Below are 15,013 nucleotides of genomic sequence, written 5' to 3'. Positions count from 1 at the left end.
ACGAGGCAGCGATTGGTTCAAACCTGATTCCGGTAGAGGGCAACCGTCCAACTAAGGACTGAGGGGGAAAAACAGGGACGAAGAACTGTCAGTTTTCCGAAAAAAAAGACAGCATTTCAATCAGGTTTGGTAAGCGGTTTGATTTCATTTTGTTCTAAATAATCGCGATGTATGTGTTGGAGCGCTAAAGGTATGAGGACATTGCTTGATTATAACCTGTATCTCACCGTCTTCCCGTTTGTTGTGATAACGCAAGTTGGCTAACGTTACTAGCACGATGGCTAGGTTTCCAAGATGGCTGTTTTTATGAAAATACCTCTGCGGGCCTTTTAGCTAACGTTAATCGTTTCAGAATTTCTCAGAATATTAATTCCCTGTGTTTTCCAAACGGTTATTAAAAATGAAATGCATTATTTCTGAATATTAAGCAAGGGTCCGCTGCGAGCTCCAGGACGAATGGTTGCCTGCACTCGAAAGACACAGCTAACTAACATTAGCTAGCTAGCATTTCACTTTGGTGTTTATTGTGACAGTAGTTTTGTCGTATGGCGGAAGTTACTAAGTAGTTGGGTAACTTGCCAACACTCACCAGTTTACATCATCTATCTCGGTAGTTGCCTCAAGCTTAGTTTGTTTGCCCTTGTAAGATATGTGACCAATTTAATTTTGCTAATTGACAAAGTCCCAAATTGATTAATTTATAGGGATTATGGACATCTCTCTCCAAGTTGAAATATCTTCATATTTTGTCGACGTTTAATTCTCATTTTCAGTATACAGTAGGGTACACACAAACACACACACCTTGAATCAGGTTATGAAAAATTCCGCTGCACCCTGGTGTCACATGCCTGTCTGCTGCTGTCATGGTTTTGTAGCGTTCACACTCTCTCCTACTAACGTTAGCAATATAAGGAGAGTTTGCGAACTAAACTGCACCTGGCCGTGCTGCTGCTCTAGTTTCAACTGTTCTGCCTGCGGCTATGGAACCCTGACCTGTTCACCAGACGTGCTACCTGTCCCAGACCTGCTGTTTTCAACTCTCTAGAGACAGCAGGAGCGGTAGAGATACTCTTAATGATCGGCTATGAAAAGCCAACTGACATTTACTCCTGAGGTGCTGACTTGCTGCACCCTCGACAACTACTGTGATTATTATTATTTGACCATGCTGGTCATTTGTGAACATTTGAACATCTTGGCCATGTTCTGTTATAATCTCTACCCGGCAAAGCCAGAAGAGGACTGGCCACCCCTCAGCCAGGTTCCTCTCTAGGTTTCTTCCTAGGTTTGCACCTTTTCTAGGGAGTTTTTCCTAGCCACTGTGCTTATACACCTGCATTGCTTGCTGTTTGGGGTTTTCAACTGGGTTTCTGTGCAGCACTTTGAGGTATCAGCTGATGTAAGAAGGGCTTTATAAATAAATTTGATTCTGGTTGACACAATGTTGAATGCGAGTGAGAGTTTAGTCCGTTGGTTCAGCGGTGTGGTCTACGACTATCCTGAGATTTTGAGTTGCTATGATACAATGGAGCTTTGTGTCAAGTCTTTCTCTTTCGCTCTGTGGAAAATAAATAAATATGGGTTCTATTGACAATGGTGTTTGTTCTTCACTGGTTGACCTTTTCTGTGGCAACAGGTTACAAATCTTGCTACTGTGGTATTTCACCCAATAGATATGGAAGTTTATCCACCCTCGCTCTCCCTCTCTCCCCCCTCGCTCTCCCTCTCTCCCCCCTCGCTCTCCCTCTCTCCCCCCTCGCTCTCCCTCTCTCCCCCCTCGCTCTCCCGCTCTCCCCCCTCGCTCTCCCGCTCTCCCCCCTCGCTCTCCCGCTCTCCCCCCTCGCTCTCCCGCTCTCCCCCCTCGCTCTCCCGCTCTCCCCCCTCGCTCTCCCGCTCTCCCCCCTCGCTCTCCCGCTCTCCCCCCTCGCTCTCCCGCTCTCCCTCTCTCCCCTCCCCCCTCGCTCTCCCTCTCTCCCCCACCCCCTCGCTCTCCCTCTCTCCCCCCTCTTACTCTCTCTCAAAACGCCCACCCTTGCTCTAAACCAATCATGTTTTGTCCTCTCTCCCCACTTTTCACCCCCTTGTTAAGTTTCTCTCCCTCCCTCACTCTGTTTATCATTTTGTGCTCTTTTTCTCTACACCCTCATGTTCTCTTCTCACTGTCCTCTGTTTCTACTTCTCTATCAAACACTACCCCCTCTCTCCTGCTACACCAGCTTTTCTCTCTCTCTCTCTCTCTGTTTATAAAACACTACCCCCTCTCTCCTGCTACACCAGCCTTTCTCTCTCTCTCTCTGTTTATAAAACACTACCCCCTCTCTCCTGCAACACCAGCTTTTCTCTCTCTCTCTGTTTATTAAACACTACTCCCTCTCTCCTGCTACACCAGCATTTCTCTGTTTATAAAACACTACCCCCTCTCTCCTGCTACACCTGCTTTTCTCTCTCTGTTTATTAAACACTACCCCCTCTCTCCTGCTACACCAGCATTTCTCTGTTTATAAAACACTACCCCCTCTCTCCTGCTACACCTGCTTTTCTCTGTTTATAAAACACCACCCCCCCTCTCCTGCTACACCTGCTTTTCTCTCTCTGTTTATTAAACACTACCCCCTCTCTCCTGCTACACCTGTCTCCCTGTGCATGTGTTTTCTCTGTGTTTATCTCTGTCTGTGTCCCCAGGTCAATAGGTTGTGAGTGTGATGGCGTCGGGCAGTACGAGCAGTGAGGAGGAGAGGAGTCTGAGGGAGTGTGAGCTGTATGTGCAGAAACATAACATCCAACAGCTGTTGAAGGACTGCATCGTACAGCTATGTACCTCCCGGCCAGACAGACCCATGGCCTTCCTCAGAGAGTACTTTGAGAGGCTGGAGAAGGTGAGTCTGGGTGGGCAGGGTCGTGTGTGTGTGTGCTGATATTTGTAAACAAAGGCAGGTATCCATCTCAGTGGACAGAAAAGTCCAATCCTACTCTTCTCTAATGGTACACAGTAATACAACTCATTTATATTCTAGTCTCTGTGTTCCCACTAGAAGGGTATACAGTAATAGAGCTCTATTCTACTCTGTTCTCTACTAAGAAGGTAAATACTGATATATTCTATACTGTTCTACAACTATACTGCATTGGGAAAGTATTCCGACCCCTTGACTATTTCCACATTTTGTTACATTACAGCCTCATTCTAATATGGATTACATATCAATCTACACACAATACCCTGTAATGACCAAAACAGGTTTTTAGATTTATTTATTTTTTGCAAATGTATAATAAACAGAAACCTTATTTATTTAACCTTTATTTAACCAGGCAAGTCAGTTAAGAACAAATTCTTATTTTCAATGATGGCCTGGGAACAGTGGGTTAACTGCCTGTTCAGGGGCAGAACAACAGATTTGAACCTTGTCAGCTCGGGGTTTGAACTTGCAACCTTCCGGTTACTAGTCCAACCCTCTAACCACTAGGCTACCCTGCCGCCCCATTTACATAAGTATTCAGACCCTTTGCTATGAGATTATGAATTGAGCTCAGGTGCATGCCGTTTCCATTGATCATCCTTGAGATGTTTCTACAACTTGATCGGAGAAAATGTAGTAAAATTTAAATGGATTGGACATGATTTAGAAAGGTGCACACCTGTCAGTATAAAGTCCCACAGTTGACAGCGCATGTCAGAGCAACAACCATGAGGTCGAAGTAATTGTCCATAGAGCTCGAAGACAGGATTGTGTCGAGGCACAAAGGGTACCAAAACATGTCTGCAGCATTGAAGGTCCCCAAGAACACAGTGGCCTCCATCATTATTAAATGGAAGGACTTTGGAACCACCAAGACTCTTCCTAGAGATGGCCGCCTGGCCAAAAGGAGCAACCGGAGGGAAGGGCCTTGGTCGGGGAGGTGACCTAGAACCCAATGATCACTCTGACAGAGCTCCAGAGTTCCTCTGTGGAGATGGGAGAACCTTCTATAAGGACAACCATCTGTGCAGCACTCCACCAATCAGGCCTTTCTGGTAGAGTGGCCAGACGGAAGCCCCTCCTCAGTGAAAGGCACATGACAGCCCGCTTGGAGTTTGCCAAAAGGCACCTAAAGGACTGTCAGACCTTGAGAAACAAGATTCTCTGGTCTGATGAAACCAAGATTGAACTCTTTGGCCTTCATATTCTGAATGGAGTTGTTGTTTGTAAATGTAGGATGAGAAAGGTCACGCAGCCTCAGTTAGCCTAGCTAGCTAAACTAGCTTCTCCCGGGTTTGATGCAGCTGAGACGGGGTACAATATAATCCTAGTCGATGATAAATTAACCAGCTATGGCAAGCAATTGGTCTACTATAGCTCAGGTCGGCTTGGTTTTTATGCTGTCCTCTCGTCTCTCTCCCTCCCTCCTTCCACGAGTGTCTCACTCACATTACAGCCTCTCCCTCTGCTAGAGCGACCCCTCACCCGCTAAGAAAAGAAGCGTTTTAAAAAATGGATTTTTCTGTTGCTTCCCTCACTCAGATCGGACCGGCTCTGGATCCGACCAGGTCTATAGGGAGCGTGTCTAGTTGTTTTTGGGTCCGAACGGGGGGAGGTCAGAGCGGACCTCAGTATAATTATCTATGTATATCGGGTCTGGGTGGGTAAGCCCCAGGTCCACTGTGGACCCGTGAAGGTCTCTGTTCTATTCTACTATAACTGACCCCCCCACCCCTCACCAGGAGGAGGCTAAGCAGATCCTACAGTAGCAGTAGATCTCTGTTCTATTCTACTATAACTGCCCCCCCCCCTCCCTCACCAGGAGGAGGCTAAGCAGATCCTACAGCATCAGTAGATCTCTGTTCTATTCTACTATAACTGCCCCCCCCCCCTCACCAGGAGGAGGCTAAGCAGATCCTACAGCAGCAGAAGTCCAACTCTCGCTCCGACTCCCGTGAGGAAGAGGTGTCTCCTCCCATGAATCCCGTGGTGAAGGGGCGGCGGCGGCGCGGTGCCATCAGCGCCGAGGTCTACACAGAGGAAGACGCCGCCTCCTACGTCAGAAAGGTCAGGGGGGGTCAGCCCTCAGCCAATCACGCATCGCTACAGGTGCACCTGACCCTACAGTTGTTACTACCAACTTCTTCTAGGCTATTTCCTGATCATCCACCCTTTTCCACAAGTGTCACCTTGCACATTACCCATCATGCATTTTAAAAGCATAGGATTGGGGGGGGGTGGGTAAAACATTGGCTTTACCATGGTAACGTCCATGCAGATGAAGTGTAGGGGTGTACACTTCAGGAGAAGGGTGGAGAATCGGGCCTCGGCCACTACTTCAATCTGATCAATAACAATCTTCACGACTGAAGGCAGTTTTGCTTGTGATCAATGAAGCCGTTCCTTTCTGCCTCTGCAGGTTATCCCGAAAGACTACAAAACGATGGCTGCCCTGGCGAAAGCCATTGAGAAGAACGTGCTGTTTGCTCACCTGGACGACAACGAGAGAAGGTACGAACTGTGTTTCGCGGATTGTGTTTTTAAATTTTTTTATTTTATTTTACCTTTATTTAACCAGGCAAGTCAGTTAAGAACACATTCTTATTTTCAATGACGGCCTAGGAACAGTGGGTTAACAGCCTGTTCAGGGGCAGAACGACAGATTTGTACCTTGTCAGCTCGGGGTTTGAACTCACAACCTTCCGGTTACTAGTCCAACACTCTAACCACTAGGCTACCCTGCCGCCCCAGTGTGTGCTAAAACAATAGTGTTCTCCTGGTGCAGTGAATGTACGATGTAATGTTGATCCTGTCACCGTGTCGACCACCTCCGCTCTTCACAGCGACATCTTCGACGCCATGTTTTCTGTGACCTACATCACCGGGGAGACGGTCATTCAGCAAGGTACGACATTTGACCTTTTTTTTTCACTTTGCCGTGAAATCATGGGAAGTTTTTTAATGACCACGAGGCCTGTCCAGGGAAAATCTCCTGGCTGTCGTTCCAACATGATCACATGACCAACATTACCGCTGGGTCAGAGTGTGTCTCACAGCTGTTGTTTTCCACCAGGTGACGAGGGAGACAACTTCTACGTCATTGACCAGGGAGAGATGGATGTACGTCCCTTTTTTCTGTCTGCCAGGTCAACTGTTATGTACAGTAGGGAAGACAGACTACCTGTCTATGGTCTATATAGTGGTACAGACTACCTGTCTATGGTCTATATAGTGGTACAGACTACCTGTCTATGGTCTATATAGTGGTACAGACTACCTGTCTATGGTCTATATAGTAGTACAGACTGCCTGTCTATGGTCTATATAGTGGTACAGACTACCTGTCTATGGTCTATATAGTGGTACAGACCACCTGTCTATGGTCTATATAGTGGTACAGACCACCTGTCTATGGTCTATATAGTGGTACAGACTACCTGTCTATGGTCTATGTAGTGGTACAGACTACCTGTCTATGGTCTATATAGTGGTACAGACTACCTGTCTATGGTCTATATAGTGGTACAGACTACCTGTCTATGGTCTATATAGTGGTACAGACTACCTGTCTATGGTCTATATAGTGGTACAGACTACCTGTCTATGGTCTATGTAGTGGTACAGACTACCTGTCTATGGTCTATGTAGTGGTACAGACTACCTGTCTATGGTCTATATAGTGGTACAGACTACCTGTCTATGGTCTATATAGTGGTACAGACTACCTGTCTATGGTCTATGTAGTGGTACAGACTACCTGTCTATGGTCTATATAGTGGTACAGACTACCTGTCTATGGTCTATATAGTGGTACAGACTACCTGTCTATGGTCTATATAGTGGTACAGACTACCTGTCTATGGTCTATATAGTGGTACAGACCACCTGTCTATGGTCTATATAGTGGTACAGACTACCTGTCTATGGTCTATGTAGTGGTACAGACTACCTGTCTATGGTCTATGTAGTGGTACAGACTACCTGTCTATGGTCTATGTAGTGGTACAGACTACCTGTCTATGGTCTATATAGTGATACATCTGTTTGTTAAAAATACATAATATTGTAAGACAAAATACTGACAGTTCATACTGTACGGAAAGCTATTTCCATCGGTGAGGTTGTTGTTCTCTCTCCCTCCCTCTCGCCTCTCTCCCTCCCTCTCGCCTCTCTCCCTCCCTCTCGCCTGTCTCTATGGTCTATCTGTGGTACAGACTCCCCTCTCGCCTCTCTCTCTCCCCCTCTCGCCTCTCTCTCTCCCCTCTCGCCTCTCTCTCTCCCCTACCTCTCGCCTCTCTCTCTCCCCTCTCGCCTCTCTCTCTCCCCTCTCGCCTCTCTCTCTCCCCTCTCGCCTCTCTCTCTCCCCTCTCGCCTCTCTCTCCCCCCTCGCCTCTCGCCTCTCTCCCTCTCTCACAGGTATATGTGAACAATGAGTGGGTGACCAATATTGGGGAGGGGGGCAGCTTTGGCGAGCTCGCCCTGATCTATGGGACCCCCAGGGCCGCCACGGTCCGAGCCAAGAGCAACGTCAAACTGTGGGGCATCGACAGGGACAGTTACAGGAGGATACTCATGGTGAGACTGGATGGCTGGCTGGCTGACTGACTGGCTGGCTGACTGAGACCAGCAACTGACTGGCAGAATTAGTTAATTCAGCTCTATGTAGATATACAGTGCCTGCCTATTCGCCCCTGTCTATGAAAGTATTCGGCCCCCTTGAACTTTGCGACCTTTTGCCACATTTCAGGCTTCAAACATAAAGATATAAAACTGTATTTTTTTGTGAAGAATCAACAACAAGTGGGACACAATCATGAAGTGGAACGACATTTATTGGATATTTCAAACTTTTTTTAACAAATCAAAAACTGAAAAATTGGGCGTGCAAAATTATTCAGCCCCTTTACTTTCAGTGCAGCAAACTCTCTCCAGAAGTTCAGTGAGGATCTCTGAATGATCCAATGTTGACCTAAATGACTAATGATGATAAATACAATCCACCTGTGTGTAATCAAGTCTCCGTATAAATGCACCTGCACTGTGATAGTCTCAGAGGCCGAATACTTTCGCAAGGCACTGTATGAAATTCTACAATGTTATTTTCCCCGACAACAACATTATTGGGAGACATTGGTTTGAACAGATCAGCTCCATATAGTTTACTGAGCCTCCACACGGTGTCAGTTCAGCCATCTCTAACAATGGTAGGAATACCAGATGTCTGGGGCTAAATCTGAAGTTAGTACACATTTGGCTGTTATTATGGGACTTAACATGCTCTCTCTGTGTCTCTGTCGCTCTCTCTGTGTCTCTGTCGCTCTCTCTGTGTCTCTGTCGCTCTCTCTGTGTCTCTGTCGCTCTCTCTGTGTCTCTCTGTCGCTCTCTCTGTGTCTCTCTGTCGCTCTCTCTGTGTCTCTGTCGCTCTCTCTGTGTCTCTGTCGCTCTCTCTGTGTCTCTGTCGCTCTCTCTGCGTCTCTGTCGCTCTCTCTGCGTCTCTGTCGCTCTCTCTGCGTCTCTGTCGCTCTCTCTGCGTCTCTGTCGCTCTCTCTGCGTCTCTGTCGCTCTCTCTCTGTCTTTCAGGGAAGCACTTTGAGAAAGCGTAAGATGTATGAGGAATTCCTCAGCAAGGTGTCCATTTTAGGTGAGGACCTACACATTCTACACTCTACTCTACACTCTACATTCTACTCCGACCAACAAGCTGTTCAAACAGTTGGAGAACAGTCTAACAACATGCTACCTACCTATTTACCTACCTACCTAATTTACCTACCTACCTATTTACCTACCTACCTATTTACCTACCTATTTACCTATTTACCTATCTATTTACCTACCTATTTACCTATTTACCTATCTATTTACCTACCTATTTACCTACCTATTTACCTACCTATTTACCTACCTATTTACCTACCTATTTACCTACCTATTTACCTACCTATTTACCTACCTATTTACCTATCTATTTACCTATCTATTTACCTATCTATTTACCTATCTATTTACCTATCTATTTACCTATCTATTTACCTATCTATTTACCTATCTATTTACCTATCTATTTACCTATCTATTTACCTATCTATTTACCTATCTATTTACCTATCTATTTACCTATCTATTTACCTATCTATTTACCTATCTATTTACCTATCTATTTACCTATCTATTTACCTATCTATTTACCTATCTATTTACCTATCTATTTACCTATCTATTTACCTATCTATTTACCTATCTATTTACCTATCTATTTACCTATCTATTTACCTATCTATTTACCTATCTATTTACCTATCTATTTACCTATCTATTTACCTATCTATTTACCTATCTATTTACCTATCTATTTACCTATCTATTTACCTATCTAATTACCTATCTAATTACCTATCTAATTACCTACCTACCTAATTTACCTATTTACCTACCTACCGACCTACCTGTTTACTTACCTACCTACCTGTTTATTTACCTACCTATTTGGTGTAGGTGGCTATGTATGGAATCGAGTCGCTACAAACAAACCCAGCCTGTGATCTTTCCTGTCATTCCCCCTCTGCTGTGTTGTTGAGTGAGTGTGGTGTTGTGGCGCCACCCTGTGGCCAGTGTGTATCAACATCTGCCAGCTACAAATTCCCTAGACAGGTGGGAGAGGCTGACTTTAGTGTGTGTCTGTGGTCCTCTACAGAGTCTCTGGACAAGTGGGAGAGGCTGACTTTAGTGTGTCCAGAGACTCTGTAGAGGATCACAAGTGGGAGAGGCTGACTTTAGTGTGTGATCCTCTACAGAGTCTCTGGACAAGTGGGAGAGGCTGACTTTAGTGTGTGATCCTCTACAGAGTCTCTGGACAAGTGGGAGAGGCTGACTTTAGTGTGTGATCCTCTACAGAGTCTCTGGACAAGTGGGAGAGGCTGACTTTAGTGTGTGATCCTCTACAGAGTCTCTGGACAAGTGGGAGAGGCTGACTTTAGTGTGTGATCCTCTACAGAGTCTCTGGACAAGTGGGAGAGGCTGACTTTAGTGTGTGATCCTCTACAGAGTCTCTGGACAAGTGGGAGAGGCTGATTTTAGTGTGTGATCCTCTACAGAGTCTCTGGACAAGTGGGAGAGGCTGACTTTAGTGTGTGATCCTCTACAGAGTCTCTGGACAAGTGGGAGAGGCTGACTTTAGTGTGTGATCCTCTACAGAGTCTCTGGACAAGTGGGAGAGGCTGACTTTAGTGTGTGATCCTCTACAGAGTCTCTGGACAAGTGGGAGAGGCTGACTTTAGTGTGTGATCCTCTACAGAGTCTCTGGACAAGTGGGAGAGGCTGACTTTAGTGTGTGATCCTCTACAGAGTCTCTGGACAAGTGGGAGAGGCTGACTTTAGTGTGTGATCCTCTACAGAGTCTCTGGACAAGTGGGAGAGGCTGACGGTAGCTGATTCTCTGGAGAACGTTCAGTTTGAAGACGGACAGAAGATCGTGGTTCAGGGTGAACCTGGAGATGAGTTCTTCATTATCCTGGAGGTAGGATCATCTCTGCAATACGCTGGCTGTCTTTCTGGATTTTATTTAACCTTTTATTTAACTCGGCAAGTCGGTTTATTTTACAATGACGGCCTACCCCGGCCAGATCCGGACGACACTGGGTCAATTGTGCGCCGCCCTATGGGACTCTCAACCACGGCCAGTTGTGATACAGCCTGGAATAGAACCAGGGTCTGTAGTGACTTCTCTAGCACTGAGAACCAGGGTCTGTAGTGACTCCTCTAGCACTGAGATGCAGGGCCTGTAGTGACTCCTCTAGCACTGAGATGCAGGGTCTGTAGTGACTCCTCTAGCACTGAGATGCAGGGTCTGTAGTGACTCCTCTAGCACTGAGAACCAGGGCCTGTAGTGACTCTAGCACTGAGAACCAGGGTCTGTAGTGACTCCTCTAGCACTGAGAAGCAGGGTCTGTAGTGACTCCTCTAGCACTGAGAAGCAGGGTCTGTAGTGACTCCTCTAGCACTGAGAAGCAGGGTCTGTAGTGACTCCTCTAGCACTGAGAACCAGGGTCTGTAGTGACTCCTCTAGCACTGAGATGCAGGGTCTGTAGTGACTCCTCTAGCACTGAGAAGCAGGGTCTGTAGTGACTCCTCTAGCACTGAGAACCAGGGCCTGTAGTGACTCCTCTAGCACTGAGAACCAGGGTCTGTAGTGACTCCTCTAGCACTGAGATGCAGGGTCTGTAGTGACTCCTCTAGCACTGAGAAGCAGGGTCTGTAGTGACTCCTCTAGCACTGAGAAGCAGGGTCTGTAGTGACTCCTCTAGCACTGAGAACCAGGGTCTGTAGTGACTCCTCTAGCACTGAGATGCAGGGTCTGTAGTGACTCCTCTAGCACTGAGAAGCAGGGTCTGTAGTGACTCCTCTAGCACTGAGAAGCAGGGTCTGTAGTGACTCCTCTAGCACTGAGAACCAGGGTCTGTAGTGACTCCTCTAGCACTGAGATGCAGGGTCTGTAGTGACTCCTCTAGCACTGAGAAGCAGGGTCTGTAGTGACTCCTCTAGCACTGAGAAGCAGGGTCTGTAGTGACTCTTCTAGCACTGAGAACCAGGGTCTGTAGTGACTCATGGGAAATATGTTACGCCGACCTGTTCTGTAGTGTTTTATTTCTAGATGCTGTCTTTCAACTTGTACACTTTTGTTTTCCGTGTTAAGAGCTTGGGAGTTCTCTCTCTGTCTCTCTCTCTGTCTCTCTCTCTGTCTCTCTCTCTGTCTCTCTCTGTCTCTCTCTCTGTCTCTCTCTCTCTGTCTCTCTCTCTCTCTCTCTCTCTGTCTCTCTCTCTCTCTGTCTCTCTCTGTCTCTCTCTCTCTCTGTCTCTCTCTCTCTCTGTCTCTCTCTCTCTCTGTCTCTCTCTCTCTCTGTCTCTGTCACGGAAACGGCATCAACAAAGTCTTAACCTCAACGTTTGGCTGTGTTGTGCCCTCTCACCCTCACAGGTCATTCTGGGGTTATGTGCTTTTTTGTCCCTGAGTTTTTCCTCTTCCTGTGTGTGTTCAGGGTTCAGCGGCTGTGCTCCAGAGACGGTCAGAGAATGAAGAGTTTGTGGAGGTGGGCAGACTGGGGCCCTCCGACTATTTTGGTGAGTGGACTGACTGGACTACCTCAGTAGTGGTGATCCGCTAGCGGTGATCCTCTGATAGCCTGGTCCCAGGTCGGGGGGGTCTCCTCCGATAGCCTGGTCCCAGGTCGGGGGTCTCCTCCGATAGCCTGGTCCCAGGTCGGGGGTCTCCTCCGATAGCCTGGTCCCAGGTCGGGGGTCTCCTCCGATAGCCTGGTCCCAGGTCGGGGGGTCTCCTCCGATAGCCTGGTCCCAGGTCGGGGGGTCTCCTCCGACAGCCTGGTCCCAGGTCGGGGGGTCTCCTCCGACAGCCTGGTCCCAGGTCGGGGGGGTCTCCTCCGACAGCCTGGTCCCAGGTCGGGGGGTCTCCTCCGACAGCCTGGTCCCAGGTCGGGGGGTCTCCTCCGACAGCCTGGTCCCAGGTCGGGGGGTCTCCTCCGACAGCCTGGTCCCAGGTCGGGGGGTCTCCTCCGACAGCCTGGTCCCAGGTCGGGGGGGTCTCCTCCGACAGCCTGGTCCCAGGTCGGGGGGTCTCCTCCGACAGCCTGGTCCCAGGTCGGGGGGGTCTCCTCCGACAGCCTGGTCCCAGGTCGGGGGGTCTCCTCCGACAGCCTGGTCCCAGGTCGGGGGGTCTCCTCCGACAGCCTGGTCCCAGGTCGGGGGGTCTCCTCCGACAGCCTGGTCCCAGGTCGGGGGGTCTCCTCCGACAGCCTGGTCCCAGGTCGGGGGGTCTCCTCCGACAGCCTGGTCCCAGGTCGGGGGGGGGGGGGTCTCCTCTGATAGCCTGGTCCCAGGTCGGGGGGGGGTGTGTGGAGCTGTGTGGATCATTGTTCCTTTTCTTCCTCTCTTCTCTTCCAGTGTTGTTGTTTCTAATAGTTGTCCTCTTCTCCGTCTGTCCCAGGTGAGATCGCCCTGTTGATGAACCGCCCCCGTGCTGCCACCGTGGTCTCCCGCGGCCCTCTGAAGTGTGTGAAGCTGGACCGCCCGCGGTTCGAACGCGTCCTGGGGCCCTGCTCAGACATCCTGAAGAGGAACATTCAGCAGTACAACAGCTTTGTCTCTCTCTCCGTCTGAGTCCCTCCGTCCCTCTTCTTCTATCGCTCCATCCCGCCCTCCTTTCCCCCCCCTGGCTCCTCCCTCCTTTGTCCCCCCCCTGGCTCCTTCCTTAACAACGGGTTCCAACAATGATCTGTTTTTGTTTTCTTCATGTTTCTAACCCTCCACCCGGGGCTCCAGATCACTTGGCTGGGTCATTGTTGTTGAACTGGTGTTATTGTATGTTGCTGTGAACCCAGGTTCATTTGATTTGACACGTATGTGATGAACTCTGTTGGGGGGGCACAATATTTCCCTAGTATTTTAATGTCAACTATGAAGGCAGGATGAGTTGTCTCTGTAGGGTTCAGATGGCAACAGGTCAGGGAGGGGTCAAACGTGACCCGAGAGGGTCTGTTCAGACCCAGGGTTCCAATAGAATTACCATGTGGTTCCGCTGGGGTTCCATTACTGTTAACCCAGTGTTTTCTCTGGCACCGGGTCAAAACGAAGACCTTGTAATGTCTGGACTAGAGACACCATGAGTCTGTCCTGGTTAGGATCCAGAAGATCTTGTAATGTCTGGACTAGAGACACCATGAGTCTGTCCTGGTTAGGATCCAGAAGACCTTGTAATGTCTGGACTAGAGACACCATGAGTCTGTCCTGGTTAGGATCCAGAAGACCTTGTAATGTCTGGACTAGAGACACCATGAGTCTGTCCTGGTTAGGATCCAGAAGACCTTGTAATGTCTGGACTAGAGACACCATGAGTCTGTCCTGGTTAGGATCCAGAAGACCTTGTAATGTCTGGACTAGAGACACCATGAGTCTGGGGGAAGACACAATCTTTAGAGAAATGGTGTTTTGAATAGATCTCCACCAAAGGCTGATCTGAGTTCTTATACTTTTTATAGTTGTTTTCTGGAATGTTCTTTGAGGGTACTAAGAAGCTGTGGTTTTACACCATGATGTTGAGGGAGGGTGTCCCAGGTCCAGGGGTGTGGCTGCTCTCTCCCTATTGGCTGTGGTTTTTATACCATGAGGTTGAGGGAGGGTGTCCCAGGTCCAGGGGTGTGGCTGCTCTCTCCCTATTGGCTGTGGTTTTTATACCATGAGGTTGAGGGAGGGTGTCCCAGGTCCAGGGGTGTGGCTGCTCTCTCCCTATTGGCTGTGGTTTTTATACCATGAGGTTGAGGGAGGGTGTCCCAGGTCCAGGGGTGTGGCTGCTCTCTCCCTATTGGCTGTGGTTTTTATACCATGAGGTTGAGGGAGGGTGTCCCAGGTCCAGGGGTGTGGCTGCTCTCTCCCTATTGGCTGTGGTTTTACACCATGAGGTTGATGTTGAGGGAGGGTGTCCCAGGTCCAGGGGTGTGGCTGCTCTCACTAATGGAAGTTATTCGATCTCTCTCTCTCCCCCCCTGCTCTTTCTCTCTCTTTCCCCTCTTTCTTTCCCATCTTGTTTCCCATCTTCTTTCTTTCCCCCCTCTCTCTTTCCCGTCTTGTGTCCCCCCCATTTCTCTCTCCTTCCCGTCCTGTTTCTCCCACCCCGGTCGCTGGGATAGATCTTATACGTGTCATTGTGTCTAGGTGTGTTAATGCTCCGTTCAGGAAAGGGGGAAAACAACATTTAGTCTCCTATTTACTGCTCACAGAGAGCAGATCTGGACTGAACATCGACTTCCTCTGGACGGGGTGATCAGTCCTTAAGGGATATTCAGTATTTCACTTTGTGCTTCATGTGTCCATTTAGCTTCTAAATAAAGAGGTTTTATAACAGGTGATGGTTGTGAGGAAAGCATGTTACAACTCAACGTTAATTCAACCTCTCTAGTTGAATGAAGAATGTGGACCGTTCTGATGCCAACCCTGGTGGGTTTAATAGTGTTTCATCCCTTGGCTGGTACTTGTCCAGTGTC

The 15,013-nt window shown here is 48.4% G+C and overlaps 1 protein-coding gene across 3 annotated transcripts; it reads left to right on the top strand.

Annotated features, from left to right (window-relative positions):
- Positions 1-18: 18 nt before the first annotated feature.
- Positions 19-14,544, top strand: LOC135536091 (cAMP-dependent protein kinase type I-alpha regulatory subunit). 3 transcript variants are annotated; one of them, XM_064962478.1, is made up of 11 exons: positions 19-129; positions 2,686-2,879; positions 4,863-5,030; positions 5,383-5,474; positions 5,807-5,868; positions 6,037-6,083; positions 7,380-7,538; positions 8,544-8,604; positions 10,358-10,479; positions 11,999-12,080; positions 12,961-14,542. In XM_064962478.1, the coding sequence occupies exons 2-11, from the start codon at positions 2,706-2,708 to the stop codon at positions 13,131-13,133; spliced, it is 1,140 nt and encodes a 379-aa protein (XP_064818550.1). In that variant the 5' UTR covers positions 19-129; positions 2,686-2,705; the 3' UTR covers positions 13,134-14,542. The 3 variants fall into 3 exon arrangements, with proteins under 3 accessions (XP_064818550.1, XP_064818548.1, XP_064818549.1); XM_064962476.1 differs by having other exon boundaries at positions 4,863-5,072; XM_064962477.1 differs by having other exon boundaries at positions 25-124; positions 4,863-5,072; positions 12,961-14,544.
- Positions 14,545-15,013: the final 469 nt, after the last annotated feature.

Source organism: Oncorhynchus masou, unplaced genomic scaffold (genome assembly GCF_036934945.1).
Source record: "Oncorhynchus masou masou isolate Uvic2021 unplaced genomic scaffold, UVic_Omas_1.1 unplaced_scaffold_554, whole genome shotgun sequence".
Taxonomy (NCBI): domain Eukaryota; kingdom Metazoa; phylum Chordata; class Actinopteri; order Salmoniformes; family Salmonidae; genus Oncorhynchus; species Oncorhynchus masou.
Note: the sequence above shows the minus strand (reverse complement) of the source record. Positions and strands in the feature narration are given on the sequence as shown.

Excerpts from the sequence above, each read along its gene's own strand:
- LOC135536091 (XM_064962477.1), top strand. The coding sequence starts at position 2,706 with ATGGCGTCGGGCAGTACGAGCAGTGAGGAGGAGAGGAGTCTGAGGGAG. Across the intron at positions 5,475-5,806 it reads CTGGACGACAACGAGAGAAG|CGACATCTTCGACGCCATGT; the intron begins GTACGAACTGTG and ends CGCTCTTCACAG. Across the intron at positions 7,539-8,543 it reads GTTACAGGAGGATACTCATG|GGAAGCACTTTGAGAAAGCG; the intron begins GTGAGACTGGAT and ends TCTGTCTTTCAG.